General features: G+C 41.0%; 1 protein-coding gene across 1 annotated transcript; it reads right to left on the minus strand.

Annotated features, from left to right (window-relative positions):
- Window positions 1–5,724: 5,724 nt before the first annotated feature.
- On the minus strand, window positions 5,725–19,855 carry CYB5A (cytochrome b5 type A). Its single transcript, XM_021530865.2, has 5 exons — window positions 19,648–19,855; window positions 10,386–10,514; window positions 8,678–8,707; window positions 7,644–7,678; window positions 5,725–6,798 (listed from the first exon to the last, which is right to left on the minus strand). Exons 1-5 carry the CDS (start codon window positions 19,789–19,791, stop codon window positions 6,720–6,722), a joined length of 417 nt encoding a protein of 138 aa, XP_021386540.1. The 5' UTR covers window positions 19,792–19,855; the 3' UTR covers window positions 5,725–6,719.
- Between the last annotated feature and the right edge of the window lie 1,758 nt (window positions 19,856–21,613).

The following is a 21,613-nucleotide window of genomic DNA, read 5'->3' on the forward strand; positions in this document are numbered from 1 at the left end:
AGAATAAGAAAAGCAACTCCTATTTACTGAGAAGAGTTTCTAGGAGTTTTCAAATCCATGATCTTTGTCGTTGATGCCCATTGCCTGGAGCAAAACTTACTTTCATTTTACCAATTAAAAACTGTTAAAATAGCAGTTATCTTCCTAATTTTTTTTTCTATTGCCAGCAATTTAAAGAGCCCTGGTGAGTCCCATGCACTTTTCTATTTTGCTATCATAATTCTAATTGCTGAACTGCCTGGTGACATGCTAACTCATAAGTAAAAACTAGAGGACCTTTTGGATGCAAACCTCAGTATTTGAAGTGTTAGCAAACCTTCCTTTAGTCTTTAGAGTGGAAATCAAATCAAGTTCTCACCTTGCAAAGTCATAGGATGTATCCCATGAAAATTTTATTAGGACAGAGATATAAAATGCATGTGCTCTGACTTTGGCACATTAAATTGTAATAAGAAGGCTCACACTCTTTCATTAAATGGAGAAACTGGGAGGAAGATGATAACCAAGCTATATGGTGTACCTTCCACTAAGGTCTGAGCCACCTAAGCAAAAGCCACTAAAACTTGGTTTGGTACTATTTTCTGTTTATGCTGTTTATATTGTAGCACATTGACAAAGATAGACTAATTTTGTTTCACACATAGGAGACAAAATTTGTCATATGCTGAGCAGCCATTTGTGGCCAACACATCCTACAAGGATTTGTGGCCTACACATGACTGATTCAAGATGTTAAAAATACATATACCTAAGCAAACGTCTTTCTGGAAGAAGACTGTTCTTTTTCAGGGCATTTTGATGGCACTTTGTTGCATAAATGGGGTTGATCCCTCTAAAATGAACACTGTTGCTTGAGTTTAAAGTTTCTTTGAAGTTTTAAATTAAAAATAGAGAAAGTTTCTTTATTATATCTTTGGATATATTTTTGTGGAAATCCTGTTTCCTTCATGATATTCCTAGTCACTGATCTCCAGAGTTAACATCTGAGCCAGGATACAACCAATGAATAATAGAAATCATTATATTTGTATGACATTTTCAAAATCTGTAAGGCCTTTTTCATTATATTAATAAAACAAGTATTAAAGTAAATTTAGCCTTCTTCTAATAGCATTGTGCTAGCGGATTCAAAATGAGAGTATTAAGAGAAGTTTTCCCAGAAGACATTTCCCAGAATTACCAGAGTGTTGTGTGCCAGAAGAAATAGGATGCTGACAGAGTCCCCTGGCTTGCTTTTCAATAACACAGCACAGCACACAGCTGCAGTGCCTCACAGTGCTCACACTCCAGGGCTCAGTCCCTGCTTAGCTTCAAAACAAAGCTTGTTGTCCTAATTCATTCCATACTTCCCGTTTTTAATTGTGCTAGTAGTTTACTTAGTAAACAAAAGAAAATCTAACATATGTACAAATTTGTACTTATGAGGGAATTTACACTCATCTGTTTGCTTGCAAGCTGCATTGCTGACATCCTTTTCAACACTGTTACTGGATTTCCTGAGCATTCCAAACAAAATCAGAATCTGCCCAGGGTTTTCTTTCACACATGAGAGTGAAGTCCCTACAACAATGGATTTAAAATATGTGGATTTTTAAAGTACAAAAGGAACATAGTTTGGTAACATGTTTTTTTAACCCTATGCTGCTTTGCTATTTTTTTCTTAATTGCATAACGGCAGTTGGAAGTAGGAACGCCATCAGTTTTTAAGGGATTCTTAATGAGCTTGTGATGACTTCAAGAACAAACTGTAAGATTCCCACATGAAAGTATGTGACAAGTCTGGAGCTGCATTCTCATGCTTCATGCAAACCAGAAGTGAGGCCCAGCACAAACCAGTGAGGTTACGCCTACAGGAGTGATGCAGACATATCCAAACTCACTATAAACTAGGCCAGAGTCTGCCCAGGCTGTAAAACTTTGTCCAAGAACCAGGATAAATATGCAATCAGTCCATCCATTCCAGTAGAAACAACAATGCTGGATTCATAGCAGAGAGGAGAGAGTAAAAATCTCTGCACTTAGCAGTTTAGGGCACAGAGCTTGGAAAGAAAGTTTTGGACAACAATCCTTGTTTCACAGGCTGTTTTTCTTTTCTTCAGCCACCCTCCCTGCTCTTCCTCACCTGCTGACATTTATTTGAAGACACCAATTTACTAAATGAAAAAGCTTAATTTGTTTTGAAGAGTCTAATCCTGTAGAGGTGTGTTATATGTGATCTGAGACACAGACCCAGATCAAGACTCTCCTGGGACCTTGGGGCAGGATAATCTTGTCTGCCCAGGCTGGCACATCCAATAGATGCTGAGCTTCTCAAGCCTGTGGTTGTCTTGCCTTCAGCAAAAGTGCAATAAATTATCTTGCATGCAACCAAAAATAAGAGCAGCCCACCACCAGGAGCTGCCTGAGAGAAGCTTGTTAGCCCTAAGCCTGTACATCCCAGCTTGTACTCTAGGAACTTGTTCATCCATAGCCTCATGCCTGAATATCTCTCTATGACAATAAAATATCTAATAACCTGCATTCTCAAATGTCTTTGTGACTTCCATAGGGTCAAAAAGTAGTTCTACAGAGTTACCTAAAAATAAAACAAGTTTTTCTCATTTCAACCCCGAAAGCCATGACTGCTCAAATACAAACTTCCCTTGAGTGTTTTAAAATTGCTTGTCCTCCTCAGACTGATACAGAAATGTTATCAACTGCAACACTACTCTGAAAATGGATCCAAATAAATACAAGTTGTGAATCCACTCAGTTTAAAAATGAAAGGATATATTGTTTTGTTTCCAGGGACCAGCCCTCCACCCTGCTTCTAAGGTATCTAAAGCAGCAGGACAAACTCTTCTTTCATGTCTATCCTCAAGTACCTATGCAGAAAACACACCTTTTACGGATATCTCTGCAAGCCACATTGAGTGATACTAAAAGCATCAACTGCCTTCAGAAATCTGTGACAGGAGAATGATGTTTCCTTTTTGAAAAAAAGTCACTTAGGAAAGCACACCCCTTGCTTAGCTTACCTTTTTCTCTCTATTCATGCCTTCCTAAACTTTGAAGCAGTTTCCAGAACTGTTGACAGGTAAAACACCTATTAATTTCAAACAATGCATGGCTGGTTTTATCCAAGACCTAAATAGGTGGGACTCCAGAGACACAGTAAAGTGCTCTTGCCCTGCAACAGGATAAATTTTAATAAGAAGGCTCAAAACAGGATCAGGTTTATCCACAAACCAGGGTCTGTGGAAAAAAGTGAAAATTTCTGTGGTAGTTGTGGACTCTGAAGGTCTGCAGGAGTTCTCTGGTGCTCTGACCAGAAACACCAAAAAACCTTCTCTGAGGCTTTCCTGTGCTTAACTCTTCCAGCCTGACAGTGCTACTTGGAGTGAACAGAACTGACAGCCATGGGCAGTACTTAGGCTGTGTCCACCTAAGTGCAGCAAACTGTTTAAGTACAGGCACGGGAATTATACTACACAGAATAAAAGTAAAAATCTACTCCCTTACACATGAGACTACAGTATAATTGTGATTTTTTTTTTTTTTCTGAGCTTTGTTTTAGCAGCATCAATATGGACCATTGCATTTTCCCACTTTTAGAAAGTCACATTTTATGTCCCCACTTTTAAAAAACTTGTGAAGAAAATGTCAAGGATTGCTTTATGCACATTCCTACGTGTAAGAAGATTAAGAACAAGTCTAACTAGTTTTTAGAAAGAACAGAAAATCCAGCATTAATCATCTACCAAGATCCAATGTTCCAACATTTTCTCATTAATTCATGTGCTTGTCTGCCCACCTACTTAAAACCTAAAAGTATTTCAACATGTAACGAATAAATCACAGGAAGGAATGTAATGAAGTATGAAAGTAAAGTGGAATTCAAATATGTCATCCATCAGTTACTAGCTTCACCACAGACATGGACAGGCATTAGAGCTAACATAAAGGAGCTTAAGTTTCCTCCTGCTTCTTGTTCCTTCTATGCCAATTCTGAAATCCTTTTCTATAGTAAAGAAAAAAATGCTGTAATACTATCAATCTTCTGTATGTTTTGTGCACACTGATATAGCTCAGTCATTCCCACTGAGTTTCAGTTAAGTCATTGCCAGCCTTGCAGAAAATACAGGAACAGTTATGCTTCAAATGCTCATGAATTTATAAACACTGTTTTACCCTCAGTAGTCAAACATACAGAAAATAAAAAATAGCACCTTTGCATTTTTTTGTCTCTTAAGAAAATTTGTGATCAGCTTCCATTTACCCAGCTTGCCAGCTTCCCTCTAGCACTATGCAAAATCCTGACTGCAGCATGATGGCTAGGGAAAGGCACTGGACCAGCCTGATGGAGCAAGGAAGCCAGAGAAAAGAACAGCAAACTATTTTTTCCTTGTCATCTCAGAGGGAGCAAGTGAACAAGCTGTGCTGGCTTTACTCCACAGACACCAAGATGCAGCCAAGGCCATCTCCAATTAAGGGGGAACTCCCCATCACTGTGCATTCTTATGAACAGAGGACAGGCAAATAAAGGCCAAAAATGCAATGCCCAAATAATTTAAGGCAGTGTAAACATTACAAGGTTGTACAAGTAGACAATAAAAGATGACAACTGATTTAAAGCATCAATCACTAAAGCCAGCCACTTTACAGAAAAATTAATATTTACTATCGGACAATTAGAGCAAATACTTTCAGATTGGATCTGTGGACAAAGGATTTTGTTCTGAGAAGAAAGACTATAAATTATTTTCTTTTCTGCTGTCAGATTGTAAAAATATTTACTACCCTTAATTCACTCACTTTTACAATAGCACAGTCATTCATGCCTCACCACACCCATATTTTCTCTTCTCCTATTCATACTCAAAAGCTAAAGTCATCTATATGACACCTCTAAGGAAAGCAGCTCTAACCTTAAGATCATTAAAAAGGAAAATAAGCCCGATCATTTTTCTAGTTTAGATCTATCTCTGTTTACATTTAAAAACCCAAAAGGAATATGTATCTCTGAGGAACAACTTGTATTTACAGCAGTGGAGGGGAGTGCCCATCTACATTTGCATTTTTACTTGTATGAGTTATTGAGGCACTACCTGCCTCAATAACTCACCTGTACTCACCATGCTTCTAGCTCACATTGTGGAAATTCCCTACACATGCCAGCTTGAATACTTTGAGATGGGACTGAGCATCCATAGTTACTCCAGGGAATTGCACAAATATCCACTATACAGGACCAAAAATAGAGCAACATCATATTAAAACTCAAAAATACATAGCATGGGAAAAAAGCATTTCACAGCAAGTGTTCCACATTACAGATCCACTTTAATTGCACTGCTCTATCTGCTGATGTGGACATACTTATCTGTCTGAAATTCTTGGGAGGGGGAAAGCTATTCTTTCTAAAGTTAACCTTTTTTTTTTGCCTTGCCTAGATATATGGACTTAAGTCTTGTTTTAAAAATTAAACTTGATTTGTGATTCCAAATACTAACTCTGAGTTACATCCTTTTTAAAGGTTATCTATAAAAATACCAATAAAGCTTGAAGTTTTAAACTGTTTCACCATATTCAGAGGGATAGCCACGGACAAACATGGACAAAAGTTACTGCTTAATATGAAGTTGATAGGAGCTACTTTAAGTGCATTTCTGAGAAGTGCCCCAATAGGATATACCTTTCAACACCTTAAAATAATTTGGAAGTGAAGATGTTTGAGCCAGCAGGTGTAACCAATTAAACTTTTATTCATGATCATTTACAAATGACTAAAAATGTTCACCACAAAATGCAAACTTGTAGTTATCTTGTATTCAGCAGTGAAAACAGTCGCCTCTTCATAATGAAGCACCAAAGCACATAACAGAAGAGTCAGAAATAGATTTAATTTATCAGTTTTTCCCCTCACAATGTACTTGACAAAGTTGAAGATTTTATCAAAAGCTAAAAGTTCCAGAACAAATTCTACAGTCACCTGAGTGTTCGGCAGGAACAGTACTATTTAGTAGCAGTTACTTTTTTCTGCCTTTTTTGAACAGAAGAGTTATTTTTCACAAAAATGAGACAGACATTATTGGGCCAAACATTGAGTTTCATATTTCACCTGAATTTTTCAATGGGAGACAAACAGAACAGTTTGCTAGCATGACTACCTTTAACAACTATAAGAGCAATTGTCAAAAAATGGAAAAAAACCCCAGTTCATCATAGTGGCCCAACCCACTTCCAGGCACCTATAACTCCACTCAGTTTTATTCATTACATTTAACTTGCATTTCATTCATACTACATTTAAAAAGACAACATGATGTTTTTAAGTTAAGTTGTGTACATGTACACAGTTTTGGTAGTTTTTTAAAGCTATAAAATGTATAAGAGAGTCCTAATGACCCTACTACAGATTAAAGAAAAATAACCAGAATCAGTGTTACATACAAAATAATATTCTACCACAGAAACCAATACAGTTATCATAAGTAATTCATTAGAGAGTAAGTGTTATACAAAAAGAAAAATGGTGCCTTTTTATCACTTCACAGCAGCATATAAGAAGGCAACATTAAGAAAAGTGCACAGCAGAAAAAAGAATTGTTTCATTTTCTGAAAAACTTGTATTTTTCTTCAGACATCAGGCTTTCCTCCAGGAACATATTGGGTTAGGATTGCTTATATTTTCTTCCAGAGAATGTGTTATCTTCTTGCATTAATTCTCAGTAAGGCATTTACTCTGACATGTAGGAACGATACATCAGGGCCACGATAATCGCTGCTATTGCTGGGATCACCCAGTTGGACCATGAACTAAAGGGAAATTAAAAAAACAAAACAGTTTAGGAAGTCACAACCAGCAAGATATAAAAATTAAAAATAAAAAGTCATTGCTTAAAGAAGTCCTTTCTACCCACTCCAACACTACTTCAAAATCTAGGTAATAGAACACCTGGATTGGCCAGCAATATGGAAGAAGCTTGTATGGAAGAAGCTTGTACAGTAAAGTTTTGTACTAAAACTTCAAGAAGTTTGCTTACTAGAGAAGCACAAAACCCTAGGCATGTTTAAAGTCATTGTGTGCTGCCCAGACTGACATTCATTCAAAAGCTATTTAAATAGCAGCATCACATGACACTTCTAAGCACCCAAACTCAGAGGGTCATAGAAGAGTCCTCTGAGGCTTCAGTAGTAGGCAACTGTCAGCAGGGTAGAACTTTAAAAAGTTATTGATTCAGTGGTATTCCAGTGTTTTTAAACCCCCTCCCAATTCTGACATATCTTCCTTCTTATACACAGAATCCTCTTATTTCCCTTAGATGCAATATCAGTAGCAAATTTTAAAAGCAAGGCACCCATGTCAGTAAAATAGTTGGCAATGGCACTAAGAGTCTTCCCTTCATGTGGCAGACTCCAGAAATAAAGGCAAATCAAACCATTTGATAGATACTGACACCTGCCAATATGAGAAAAGTATCTACCTAGTAAGCTAACACACTTGTAAAGTGGTGCACAAGATGCCAATTTGGGCTTTACACAGAACAGAAATTTTCATGCACCACCCCCTGATATCTCAGCTTCCAGCAGATAAAAGCTATTCAGCTTTCTTCAGAAAAACATAAGGAACTTCAAGTTTGACATCAGATGTCATACTGTACCTGGAAGTAGACTGAACAGTGGTAATAAGAGTTTCCTGGAAAGCAAAGCATAAGAAGATATTTACTTCAGGAAGACAACCGTCTCCACCTTAACTAGCCCCACAGTTTCTCAAAACTCATCAAGTGAGACTAATTCAGAAACAATTCAGTGCATGCATTTGGGAAGCATTTTCTCCTAATTCCTACAGCAGTTCTGTTGTATTATAAGCTAGCTAGTAGCATTTTCTTTAGCTAACATGCCATCAAATTCCTAAAACATTATCAACAAGAATTTTTCTGTAATTTTTCTATGAAGCTGACTTCAACCTTGGGCTACATTTGAAAAGTTTTAGTCATCATTTTTATAAGACAAAAATCCTTTCCTTGACTAAAATCAAATTGAAAAAACTTGGAATTAGTTCACAAATAGTTTTTATATCAAAACTACATAAAGAAAGCTACTAATTTACATCTACAAAGTTTATTAAATTAAACTCAGGGGTTTTAGTGTGGTGTTTCAGATTGTGTAGGAATCAGTCAAATTGTTATAGTTGTTCCTGATACTGATTTGGACTTCTTGTTCTGCTTCCACAGAAAAAGCAGCACTACAAGGTCAAATCCCAGTTGGGTATATATGCACAATTTACATGAAGACTTGTTAGGGTAACTCTACTTGTGCATGACCCTAAAGTTTATTTTAAAAATCCAAGCATTAAAACCCTACCTAAATTTAGTGGTGCAAGATCCATTACTGCAAAATTACTTGCTCTGGTACCAGAACATTTGCAATCAATTTAAAGAATGAAGGATTTTGCTATAGCATAATGCTATCACATTTAGTAACCCACTCATATGAAGCCAAACAAAGGAAATAACTGTTAAGGGAAAAAACCATTTGAAGCAGTATCAACAGGTCTAAGAGATTTAAAACCTGAAACACTGCACTTACACTGAATTGTTTCTTTTTCTGGGGGTATACCATTCATACACAAACACTAGGACACTGTCTGTAATGCCCAAAAGAAACAATGTGGCATTTCAAGAAACACACTTACTGTTGGTTTCTGAAGCTTGGATCTATCATCCTGCAAGAGAAAACAGCCAAGCAACATTTAGACAAGATCTAAAGCATTAACAACAAAACCAAACTGATACAATTTATCACTAAATTCAGTTTGCTATTCATTCTGTTATTATGCAAGTCTTTTTCCCTAAGTAAAAACAGACTTGCAAGAGAGATGTCAGTGACTGATTTTGAGTTAACATAAACAAGATCACTTCCTTAAATAATATTCCCCAGTATGCAATGAAGAAGTGAAACCTGAGCCTCCAACAAATTTCATTATTCTTTGTGCCCGTGTTTTCACCTTTCCTTTGTCTCTGGAGAGTTCATAACCTTAGCTTATACATTGACTGCAATCATATAGATTCTGCTTACTGTACTTGTACTATGAGGTAAAGTCAGCTAACTGGTTGTGCCAATGTCCACTGGACCAAAGGTCCCAAAATCTAGGCATCTTTCATAAACTCAAAGCTCTGCTTGGCACAGCCATATTCATGTCAAAAAAAGCCCAACAATATATAATCCTGTCAGTGCTGTATTTGTACATTACACCACTAAGCTATTTGTTTCATATCAAGTCAAAACAGGCATTTGTCAAACAAGGAAGAACTAGACTGATAGCCAGGTTAAGAACAACGTTAGTGGCATCAGAAATAAACGGCAAAGCCACAAATGCACAAATGTGCATCAGAGTCAAATCACTTCTTATTAGGACAAGCTACATTAGTAATAGTTATCAAGAGATGACCTGAGATAAAAGAGACAAACAAGATCAGGAATCTTACTGTGCAATAGGCTTCTCAAAACAGTGATTTTTACCCCAAATGCAAGACAAGATCTACATGAAACAAGAGGAAAAGAGAAGAGGCAGGAGTGGGCAGTAAAGTAGAGCAGACAGACACACAAGCAGCCTAAACCTCCAAACAGTGGTTTTCAACTATTAAGATGCAGGAGAGTTTAACTATAGCCTAGCTGAAGGAAGCCAAAGCAGCAGCTCTGCAGCTAGGAAGAAATACTTCAAAACTAAAGACAGCAGAATGGTGCTCATTAAAAGTACAGGAAATGGGATGGACAGTATAAAAAAGAGGACATGACAGATGATGCAGTGGGAACTGATCATAAACAAGCCTGGAAACCACAAGTAGAGAAGCATGACACAGCTAAAAATGTCAGGACACAGAGAGGGGAAGACAGAGCAACAAACTAGAAGTACAAAGCTTATAATAACCATTTTCTAGACATACGTATGAAGAGCCAGGATTGCACCTTTCGATGCAGGTGGGAGCCTGGTAGATAGGTTTTTGCAATGGGGAAGGCATGAAAGTGGTTCAGTAGTCACTCTGCACAGTGGCATAAGAAAAGGTCTAAACAGTCTTACATACCACCTTCAGGAGTTACAGAGTTTCATTACAGAACTGACTGCATATACCAGAAATTACAGAATTCCATGTTCAGTTTATTTAAGAACTAAGCTGTAAGACAATTTAAATCACCAAAAGATGTGACTATCCTTATGCTACACTAATCAAATCCCTTCACATTAGGGAAACTATCTTAAACCTAGGTCCATCCACAAACAGCTGCAGGACTGGCATCCAACCCAACTAGCAGTTCTTGATTTTGAAGTAATTACCAGACAAATAACTGGAAGCAAAAGCAGTATAGTAAACAAAAAAGTAAGGATACACTCATATACTCACAGGATGAAGTTCCCCAACAATAAAGGATTCTGACAGTGTCCTTGCATCTGTGGAATGGCCAACATCTTCAAAGTTCTCAGTAGCATCTCCTCCAGCTTGCTCCCTAAGGACCTCTTCACCTCCTGGGTGCTGCAATTTTTAATGAGTTTGAATTTGTTACTGAAATACATTTCACATTCTAGAAATGGAAATTCTGCATTTTTACATTTCTAAAATTAAGAAATAGCAAAATCAGTGGCTAGACTTCCTAGAGTAAACATAAGCCTTTCTGAATAACTACAGAGCTTTATGTACTCTCTGCAGCCAAAACCAAGGAAGCTAAGTCTCTATTTCAGTGGCAAAGAAGCAGCAAGAGGCATTACCCCTTGCAACTAAGGCATTTACAAAGTTGTGTGGGAATCAGTCTGTATTTTAACAGCACAACAATCATCTGAAGTTACATTCTGTGTTTCCACTTCTTTAGGAAATGTGTATTTTTATCCAAGCAATGCTTTATACAGCAGAAGCATAAAAGCCAAAATAGTATTAGCTGCAGCAAGAACATTCCAGGAAGATAAAAAAATCTGTTCACAAGATGTGAATCAAGCATTGGCAAAACAAGCTGGCAAGGTCCTAAGGAATCTGACCTTCTAGTTAATCCTGGTTTGAGCAGGGAGGTGGGCCAGATGAGTTTAAGGGTCCTTTCCAAAACAAATGATGGTACAAATATCATGTAAGACTTCTCCTTTGGAAGTGATTAGGCACAACTGAAAACTCACTCAAGACCCTAGAATAGCAATTTGGTTTTCATAGACAATGGAATCCCAAAACCACATTGTTGATAAAACCCCTGAGATACAGAGAAGTCATCTCCCAGGATCTTTTAATACCTCAATCCATCACCATTCCCTTAACATAAACCCCTGTTCTCCATTAACTTTTATTCTTCCCCAGGATGCACTTTGGGAGTTTTATGAAATTTTTATGAAGTACATTTTTATCTATCAAATAACTCCACCTGAATATACTACAAGATTTATCACATCTGGTTCAGTGCATTTCCTCAGCTCCCAGTTACTTATTCATCTAACAGGTAACATGCCACAAAAATACACCACTCAACTTTCAGGCAGGAAAGTATTACATAAGCATTGGGAATGATTAGGTAAACAAGTTAAAAGCACTTACTAGTACTGCCTTGGATTAAGGCAACCATGGAATAGATATTAGCACTGTAGAGAAGATAGAAGGCTTTTGAAGCTGAATTCAGTTTTTAATGCTTCTGAGTACAAGATATAATATTATAGAACACAGGCCAAATTTCCACAATTTAGGGTCATCTTGTGGGGAGAACAGCTTACCAAAAAGCCCACAGGTTAAAGAAATGGCATTTCTACTAGTCTAGGCAATACAGGTTAGCACTTAATTCAAATCCTCCTATTAATCTCATATCAAAACTTCTCTTCTGACAAAACCAGTATTTGATCATAGAGTTGAACCAAACTACTGCTATGAATTTCCAGCAGTACCAGAACTCCATGACTTGAATCTTCACATTAAACGGAGACATTTATTTACAGATTAAGGAAGTTGAGGGGAGAAAAAATAAAAACAAAACAAAAAAAACACCAACACAACACTTTTTAAAGAGCCAAGATACCACACTTATTAGCACTTATTAGGGTAAAGGACCATGACTAAGCAAAAGCAAGATTAAGCAACTGATAGAGAGATTAGACTCAGCAGCTGAGCCAAAAACAGTCAGAAGAGTACAAGCAGAGTAAAGATTATGCAAGCAACCTGCAAATATGTCATGCTCACCAAAATCCTGTCCTTGAATCCATTCTGGTAAGTATTCAGGGAAAGGAATGGACAAAAGTTGAGAGAGCACTCAAGTTCAATGCCTTGAAATGGCACTTAAGAAGCTGAACTTGGGTCTAACCAGTACTCCAAGACATTACCTCAACTAAATCCTCACAGAATTTCTTCAGCAATGTGGGTTTAGATTTTCTAATACCATGCTAAAGAATTTTGCCCTTCCAGATAGAAAAACATATGAGACCAACTTCAGCAGAAAAGATGGCACAATTCCTTGGAAAACATGCCTGACAGACAAGGTATCAACAAGCAGCAAAAGGCCTCAAAGTTAAGCCACCTGAAAAGCAGCATGTAAACTCCTACTCATGCATTGCAATGAATCCAAACTCCACTCATACAAGCACATACAATACCAGTTACTCCAGCAAGTCATAATGACCACATGGTTTACATTACCTCACCAAAAAAAATCCACCATCCAGCCAAACAAGTGGATACCTACCAACATAACTGCATCGGCATTAAAATTACTTCATGGAGTACTTCAACAAACTACTTGCAGGTTTGCCAGTTACAGAATGATCGTGTACTAACTTGTGCTCTCAAATCCCTCCCTTGTGCCACTACAAAGCAATCACATAGCAGCATGGGCAGCACCACAGAGGCACTCCAGCTTTTCTCTGTAGAACTAGTTTTTTGTCTAATTAGCAACTGATCCCTCTGTCTACAAACCACAATATCAATATCAAGACAGTGACTGCAACCAATCCTTTCTACCAACCCTCTGACTGACTATGACAGGTCAGCTGAAAAGGACAAATTCATCCTGACCTCTGCCACTACAGCTGGAAAACTGGTAATTTTTTTATGACATGAGCAAGGCTAAGTATGGAGAATCACACACAGAATCCCAAACTTAAGCCATCTACCAGACAATGTTAATTATAACCTACTAGACATTGATGAAAGAAGTACTTTGAAGCTAAGCACTTTGCTTTTAGATGCCACCTCTGCTTAAGGGTATGAACTTACAAACCCTCTGTAAATAACTAGCACATAATACATGCAATTAATGAAAAGATTTCACCTCCCCTAATGAAAGAGAGCAACTGTAATGTCTCGCACAAAGGGCAAGAACTGACTCTTCTGTCAAAAAATGAGCATCTTTCATGGTTGGATGAGTTTCCCAAAGCTTGTTTATACAAGGCTTTTGTTCACGATTCTGCCTGGTAAACAAAGGCTGCTACCAGAACTGCTACTTTAATGACGATCCTCTGGATAGACCCTGGAACTGGAAAGCCCACAGGGCTATAGAGATAGTGACTCCTAAACCAAAATCCTGTTCATAAAAGTAATCAGAGTTCTTGCAGGTAAAACTGTAGTTCAGGGGAAATGAAAAAGCTTTTGATGATAAATTATGACAGCCTAGCTCATTCCTAGGACATACCCTTTATAATAAATAATCTAAGCTATATGCGTAACAAATATCTATACAGAACCAACACTACTACAGAGCACAGACAGATTCCCAACAGCAGCACATTAGAAAGTTTTAGATAAGGCAAATCTTTCTGCTCTCATCTGGGTCAAAAGTCCAACTCACCTCATCCTGAATACCCACTTCTCTCCCCCTTGCTATGGCCATACAGATTTCTCAGTGTCATAGTTCAAGGCTATTAAATCATAACTACCTTTGAAACTCCTGTGACCTCTCCCTTCCTACACTGAAGGAATGAAATCTAGGGTCCAATTTAACTTTCAGGAAGATCAGCAAATGTCTCCATTAGTGGCAGTCTCATAAATTCACATTTCCCTTTCTACACTACAGGAATGAAAAGCAGAAAGGGGGCAGTGACAGAGCCAGGAGTACCCAGAGAACATCAGCTCTATTATGCAGGAGAGACAGACAAATGCCTGCTTATTTCAAGGGCATTTTCATGTAGCCTGAAAAGAGTCCTCCAAATTATTTCTATCATCTATTTAAGTTTCAGGACAGAAACTGACAGCTCATGTAGAATGTCAGGAGCCTAGGAAAGAAGATCTCTCTCTGAAAGTGTATTTTTGAAAACTATCATTAGGCTTTTAGATAAAGTGCAAATGAAATACCCAGTAGCTTGGTGCCTGCCCTGATTTCAGCTGGGAAGGAGTTGCACTTTCTTCTTGGACGCTGGTCAATGCTGTGCTTTTGGATTCAGGGATATGAATGCTTATGATTCAGTGATATATAGGAATAATCGGTGATAACACACTGATGCTGCAGTTGTTGCTAAGCAGCACTTACCCTAATTCAAGGACTTCTCAATGTCCCATGCTCTGCCAGCAAGAAGGTGCACAAGAAGCCAGGAAGGAGGACAGCCAGGACAGCTGATCTGAACTGGCCAAAGTGGTATCCCATACCACAGAACATCATGCCCAGTATGCCAACTGCAAGGAGCTGGCTGAGGCCTGCAGCTTGCTGCTTGGCAATGGGGGCTGGGCATGGGTTAGCATATTTTTTGTCTTCCTTTTTGTTGCAATTATTATATTTTATTTCAGTTATTAAACTGTTCTTATCTCAACCCACACATTTTATCTTTTTTCCCTAATTCCCTTCCCCATCTCACCAAGGGGCTGTGGGGAGCACTGAACAAGGGGCTGCAGGGCACTGAGGTTAAACCACAACAGTGCCCATTTACTGACTTACAAAACAGATACAGCTTGCAGAGTTTCATATATAAGTGCCAAGAAGTGCTATTTCTTAAAACATTTTCAAATTCTCCTGCGAGCTTCATCAGAGCTTCAAGAAGTGTTAACACTGGATTTAATCCTCAGACTGCAGGAACAGTTCCCGTGGTTCACTGGCAGACTCCAAATGTGCCAATAAAGGCATCTTCCAGTGCAAGCTGATCACAACTTTAAACATGGAAGGAATTATGCTATTCCTCTACACCACCATCACACTGCATGAATCTAACTTATTGTTCTATTGTGTCATGATGAAAAATGTTCTCTCTCCTATGTAGCAATATTTGCTTTTTGCACTTTACTTGAGCAGCATTACAAAACACATTTAGTGGCAGCTGTCCATTCTAGGAGAAGTTTAGGAAAAGTGCTATGGATGCACAAGTTCATACCATATTGGAAAAAAAAATATTTACCAGTAATGTTTTTGCTGAATTCTTAGACCACTAACAATTGAATTAACCTAAATAAATCTGTATTAGATTAATATTAGATGAATGCCATAGTTGGTTTCCAGAACAAGAAACTCCTCATATATGTAACTATCTACAATACAGATATAGCCATGACATCCTTCTGTGAGGACACATGCACTTCTAGTAGCTATTTTCCTTTAAATGACATAGGACCATATCCTGGTTTTAGCCGAGATACAGTTCATTTTCTTCTTAGTAGCTGGTACACTACAGTGCTTTGGATTCAGCATGAGAATAATATTGTTGATAAACTCATACTTTGGTTGCAGCCAAGTTGTGCTCACCTAAGTCAAAGACTTGTCAGTGCCCCATGCTCTGCCAGCAAGGAAGCACAGCCAGGAATGCTGAACCAAAATGGGCAAAGAGATATTCCACAGCACAAAATGTCACACTCCACCCATAAACTGGGAGGAGTTGTCTGTGAGCCATCAATCCCTGCTCAGGAGCAGGCTGGGTATCAGTCAGTGAGCAGAGAACACATACATGCTGCACAATTTGTTTCTGTTGGGTTTTCTTCTTCTCTCTCTCTTTATCATTACCATTATTGTTACATTTACTTTATTTCATTTATTAGACTGTTCTTATATTGACCTTTTTGTGATTCTCCTCCTCATACACTGGGCAGGAGGGTGAGTGAGCCACTGCATGGTACACAAGACCTCAAGCTAAGGAAAAGGTTTCCCAAATCTTCTGCAACACAGGCCCAACAGCCTTTAATGACAAACAACATCAAAGTTTCTGGTTTCAAGAATACTCTTTCTTGCCAAGACATTTTAAATAATGCATTCCAAAAGCTGAGGTCTCTTGATTTCTTCTCCCACACTTGGAAAATAAAAGAAAATTCAAAGATGAATATTCAAGCTATGAATTTTCCCCAACATCTGCCACTTAAAAAAAAAAAAATCAAAAAACAAAACCAACAAAAAGCCAAAGAAAAAATCAAACTGACTTAAAAAAAAAGCAGTTGCTGGAATCTTCATTAACCTCATAGGTAAGATAATCAAAGCACACAATTGTTTCCTCATTCAGCAGTTTTTCTGTATTTCATATGATCTTTTTTAAGCCTTGTCCTGTAGGAAGCCAAGCTACTATGGGTCACACCATGTGATGCCTCCACTCCAACACATACATGTCTCCAACCCCAGCCCATTTCCTATCTAACTTCAATCAAGTGTTCACAGAGGCTGATTGTTCCCCAAAGCCAAACAAGTTCCACTAAACATCTACAAGCTCCATTAAGACACAACAGCTGGACAGAGGGAGTACACCCTTTAACTACTGAAATGGAGTGAAAAACAGCATCACACTTTCATATATTAAGCACAAGAGCATCTAAGGTGACTTCAAGATTGAAGCACAGTAAAGTTTTCAGCTTCATCATTAATAAGAAAATATTTCCATAGATTAATACAGTAGCTGAAAAGATAGCATATTGGTTTAAGAAACAGGACAGGTGAGCTCAGCCGCTGCTCCCAGCTCTTCACTCCCCAGTAAACTGATACGTACTGCTTGGGAAGAGCATGAGTGAGGTGACGCTTTAGCAGTCCACCCTTAATACTATTGGATTCAAATTTCAGTGGCCCACATTTAAGTCATAAAATATGTTAAGCTTTTCTACTTCTAAAAGGAACTACAAGAAATAAACCTGACTTTAACCAATAATGCTATTGAAACAGCTAACATAACCCCCACATTGATTTTTTACTGAATTCTGGAATGAACCAGCAAGTGACTAGCTTCAAAAATCACCAGCACAATGAATATTAAAATGTCAAAGAACTTTCCCTAGGAAAGTTTAAGATTCACTTAAAATATTTTGGCTAACTATTTCCAACAATCTCATTGATTATCTCAGAATGTCTTTGAAATTCCAGCTCAAAACCAGCCATGTTCTATTGAAAGCTGTTTAGTGCGAGGTTGAAGTCTGACTTATGCATACCAGAGTGTCTCAAGACATTCCCTACATTGTCGAAAACCCAATTATTTAAATACTTACAAACTGAATTATCTTGATATGCTACCAAATTATCAGTGTTGGCCTGAAGGATGAAAATAAGGTTTTCTTGGAGAAATTTACCCAAGGTGATACCTCCTAATATTTACCAATTTCACCATATGTACTGAAGGAAGAGGCTGTGCAACTACTTAAACTCAAAAACTCATTAGATACTGGATTTTTCTTTGCCAAATGTTTTTTTTTGTCTTGGATGGGGTTAGGTTTACAGTTTTTCTAAGGTGTGTCTTTTTGTTTCTGCCTTCTCAATCTGGACAATATGCACAAGCAACACAATTATGTATCAATCAAAACTGATCAAGTTCCCAAAAGCTAATTCAGTTTTTCAGACTACACAAAAAGGTGCATTCTCCTCCAGAGCTTCTATAATTAAACTGGCCCTGGCTGCATAACGATACAGCAATGTCCATAACTAATGGATGAAGATGACCAGGGGCACAGCTAGATGAGAAATAATGAAGGAAGAGTCAGTAGATCAGTTTCATAATCTGCCTTGCTGAAAAGCCAAACAATTTGCATTGACACACAGCTTAAGAATGAAATAATACCTGTGTCAACACTGCCTTTGAAAAATTGCTTGTCAACCCTCCTTTGAAAAATGCTTTGTTTCTCCTTTGAGTTGGAAGTTTACAAGCACAAAAAACAAGATGGGGCTACAGAACTACTGATGCTTAAAATCCATCATGTCTCTACCCATCTAAACTGTATTCTTTAAGAAATTAATGTGAGCCTACCATACACTTTTTAATTGGTTGCTTTTAGGAAGAATTTCTTCACAGAAAGGTGATTAGACATTGAAATGGGCTGCCAAAAGAGGTGGCAGTCACTGTCCCTGACAGTTTTAAAGACTGGATATGCCACTCACTACCATTGTCTAATTGACACAGTGATGTTTGGTGAAAGACCAGATGATATCTCAAAGGTCTTCTCCAACTAAATTGATCCTGTGATTCTACCTTTGCTAACTGGAAATACAGAGCAAGAGAGAAAACTCAAAATATCTAAATCCCAGTGCCATTCAATTACTGCAAAAAAAGTAGTAGTTTTATTTCTGCATTTCCACTGAATAATGTTTTAGTTCAGTAACTAAAATGCTTCTTTATTAACCATGACTATCAATGATTACATCAACTGCTGTCTGCCAAAGATCAAAACATCAACCACTAACTGGAAAGAAAAGAGTCCAACAAAACAGGCCGAAGGAATTGAACTTGCCTGTAGTGCACTACGCTAGAGCTGGAACTGGTGCAGCTTTGCAGCACCACACATCCCTGCACAGAGCCAATTAGGGCAGCAGTGCGAGCCACCCTAATTTTCTGAACCTGACAGCCTGTATGTAATGCTGCATCCTGCAAAAAAAAAGACCACCCAGGGCTTAAGGCTACCCAAGACGTATTTGGCAGACAGGAGCACAAGCCACTGTGACCAAGAGGCTTTAGCAAGGACTGGATATAAGGAAGAATGTTTTTATAGTGACAGGAGTGAGACATTGGCAGAGGTTGCATAGAGAAGTTCGGAATTCCACATCCCTGCACATGTTCAAGGACAAGGGTTCAAGGACAAGGGTTGGGAGTAACCTGGTCTAGTGGAAGTGTCTCTGCCCTTGGCAGGGGGCTGGAATGAGAGGAGCTCTAACGCCTCTTCCAATCCAAACAATTTTATGCTTCTGTGACTATTAGAGTAACCCCAAGATCTGCGATACTTTGTATGTTGTGGTACTTTGTGAAGTTTCTTTCCTATTCCATAATACAACACACACTACAATAGTGTGAAGAGAGGAGTTCCTGACCTTTTAGTTCACAAGATAATACGGCTCTGGGTCCCAGCTAAGTCTTCACTTTTCACTCTATTTTCAGTTGGCACACCAAAGCAAGAAGCCGATGGACTCGGCCCCACTCTTGGTACCCAAGATTCACACAGCCAGCCCGCCTATCTCAGCCCTCCACACTGACTCCAGTTTTGTCTCCTTGTCCTTATTTACTATAAATTCAAATCCGAAAGCTCCAGGCGGGCTCACAGCGGATGACACGGTGGCGCAGCCGGCGCGCACGGCACCCGCGGGATTCTCCTGCCCGAGGCGCCCGGTCCCGGGCCCGCCCCGCGGCTCTTCCTGCCGGCCGCTACCGCGGCCCCGAGCGCGGCTCCCAAGCGCCGGAGCGGAGCCCGCCGGGGGCACAGCGCGGGCGCCGAGGAGCCGCCAGCGAGCCCCGCGGGGCTCCGGCGTCCGCAGCGTCCCGGCAACGCGGGCACCCACCTCGTCCAGGAACTTGGTGACATCGTAGATGCGGTTGTGGATGATGATCCAGGTGCTCTGGCTGTTGTTGTGCTTCTGCACCTCCTCCAGCCGGTAGTAGCGGCCCCGCCACGGCTCTTTCTCGGTCTCGCTGGAGCCCGCCATCTCCCGCGCCGCCGCGCACCGCCGCAGCCGCCCCCGCGCACTCGGCAGGCCCCGCCGCAGGCCCTATCACCACCCGCCACCGCCCCGCCCCGCCCGCCCTGCCGGCTGCTCATTGGCGCACGGCAATGCCACTCAAAGCAGACGGGCAGTCTGGCGGCGGCCGGGGGCGGGGCTTGTGACGTAATGCCCCGCCCTCTCCCGCCCCACGTGACCGGCCGCTGGCGGGCGGGGCGGGGGCTCTGCCGGGGCGGTCCCCGCTGGGCTCGGCCGCGCCTCCGTCGGTGCTGGGCGCCGGAGTCGCAGCTGCTGTACCGTGCACTCCCTGGGGTGGTCGTCACCCCAGCGTTCGCCGGTGTGCGCTGCGACGAGCTAATCGCCGACTTGCAATGTAGAACCGCGCTGGAGTGGTTTGGGTTGAAAGGGACCTTTTAGGTCATCTAGTTCCAATTCCCCTGATAGGGACCAGTAGACAAGATTGTGCAAAGTCCGATCCAGCCAGACCTTGAACACTTCCAGTACAAGAAAGATAAGGAACTGCTGGAGAGTGTACAGCACAGGGCCACAGAGATGTTTAGGAGTCTACAGCACTGCTTATGGGAAGAGACTCGGGGAGCTGTCATTCCTTCCAGTGAGACAGGACGAGGAGCAATGGCCATAAACTAAAAAACAAGAAGTTTCACCTTAACATGAAGGCGTTTACATTGAGAGTGGCACAGATGGGCCGGGTGGGGCCGGCCAGGGAGGTCGTGGAGTCCTTCTCTCTGGAGACACTCAAAACCGACCCGTACGTGTTCCTGTGAAGCCTGCTCCAGGTGACCCTGCCCTGGCAGGGGCGTTGGACTAGATCATCTCCAGAAGTGCCTTCCAACCCTAACAATCTGTGATTCAGTCTCCATGGGCAGCCTGTTCCAGTGCCTCAACACCCTCGCAGTAAAGGGTTTTTTTTCCCTAGCATCTCAGCTCAGTTATCCTCATTCCGCTGCGGCAAAGCCGGCTGGCGCCCCGGCCCGGCGAAGAGCTGCCTGTGCCCGGTAAAGCGCCCGTGCCACGGGCGAGCCGAGCGCGGGCTGAGCTGCACCCGGACACAGCGCGGCTCTGCCGGGCGCTGCCCGCGCCGTGACCGCCCGAGCCCCTCCAGCCGGTGTCCCAGCAGGCAAAGGTGTCCCAGCCGGGAAGTCCCACACGCTCGCCGATCCCGCAGGCGGCAGTGCCCCGAGGCGGGAGGCGGCCGCTGCCGCTTTTCCCGCGCAGACCGTGAGGCGATCCCGGCGGGAGCGCCCGTGCCACAGGCGCTTCCTCACGGCTCCTCTAAACCTCCCGGCTGGCTGGCGAGTCCCTCGCCCGCCTCGGGAGAGCTCCCCCGCGGGGCTCGGGGCTCGGCTTCCCTGTGGCGCTGCCCTGCTTGGCTGCCGGCTGGGCTGAGGGCGCAGTGCCTTCCCCTTCTCTCGGTGAGGCCGTCTCACCAGTCCAGCATCCTGTTTCCCTGCAGTTTTGGCTGAGGTAAAATGTTTCCTTTGCTCTGATCTCAGATGCGTGCGATGGCTTTGTCTGTATTTCAGTATGGGTCCCCACATCCCACCGTCACGGCCAACACAACTTGGATGCCTCAGCAGCAATAACCCCATGGACACATTGAGGCTGCATTTGTGTTTTTTTTTTTTTTTTTTTGCAGCATAAAACTTACCCAGCGTGACGTGTCACCCTTCCTGAAAGCTGGTGCTTAACTTCTGCTCGCCGAGCCTGAGTGCAGGACAGCTGTGTGCTTCACTGAATGTCACCTCCATCTTCAGATCCCGCCTCAACCTTCTGGTCAGCCTGACAG

This window comes from Lonchura striata, chromosome 1, assembly GCF_046129695.1.
Source record: "Lonchura striata isolate bLonStr1 chromosome 1, bLonStr1.mat, whole genome shotgun sequence".
Lineage (NCBI taxonomy): Eukaryota > Metazoa > Chordata > Aves > Passeriformes > Estrildidae > Lonchura > Lonchura striata.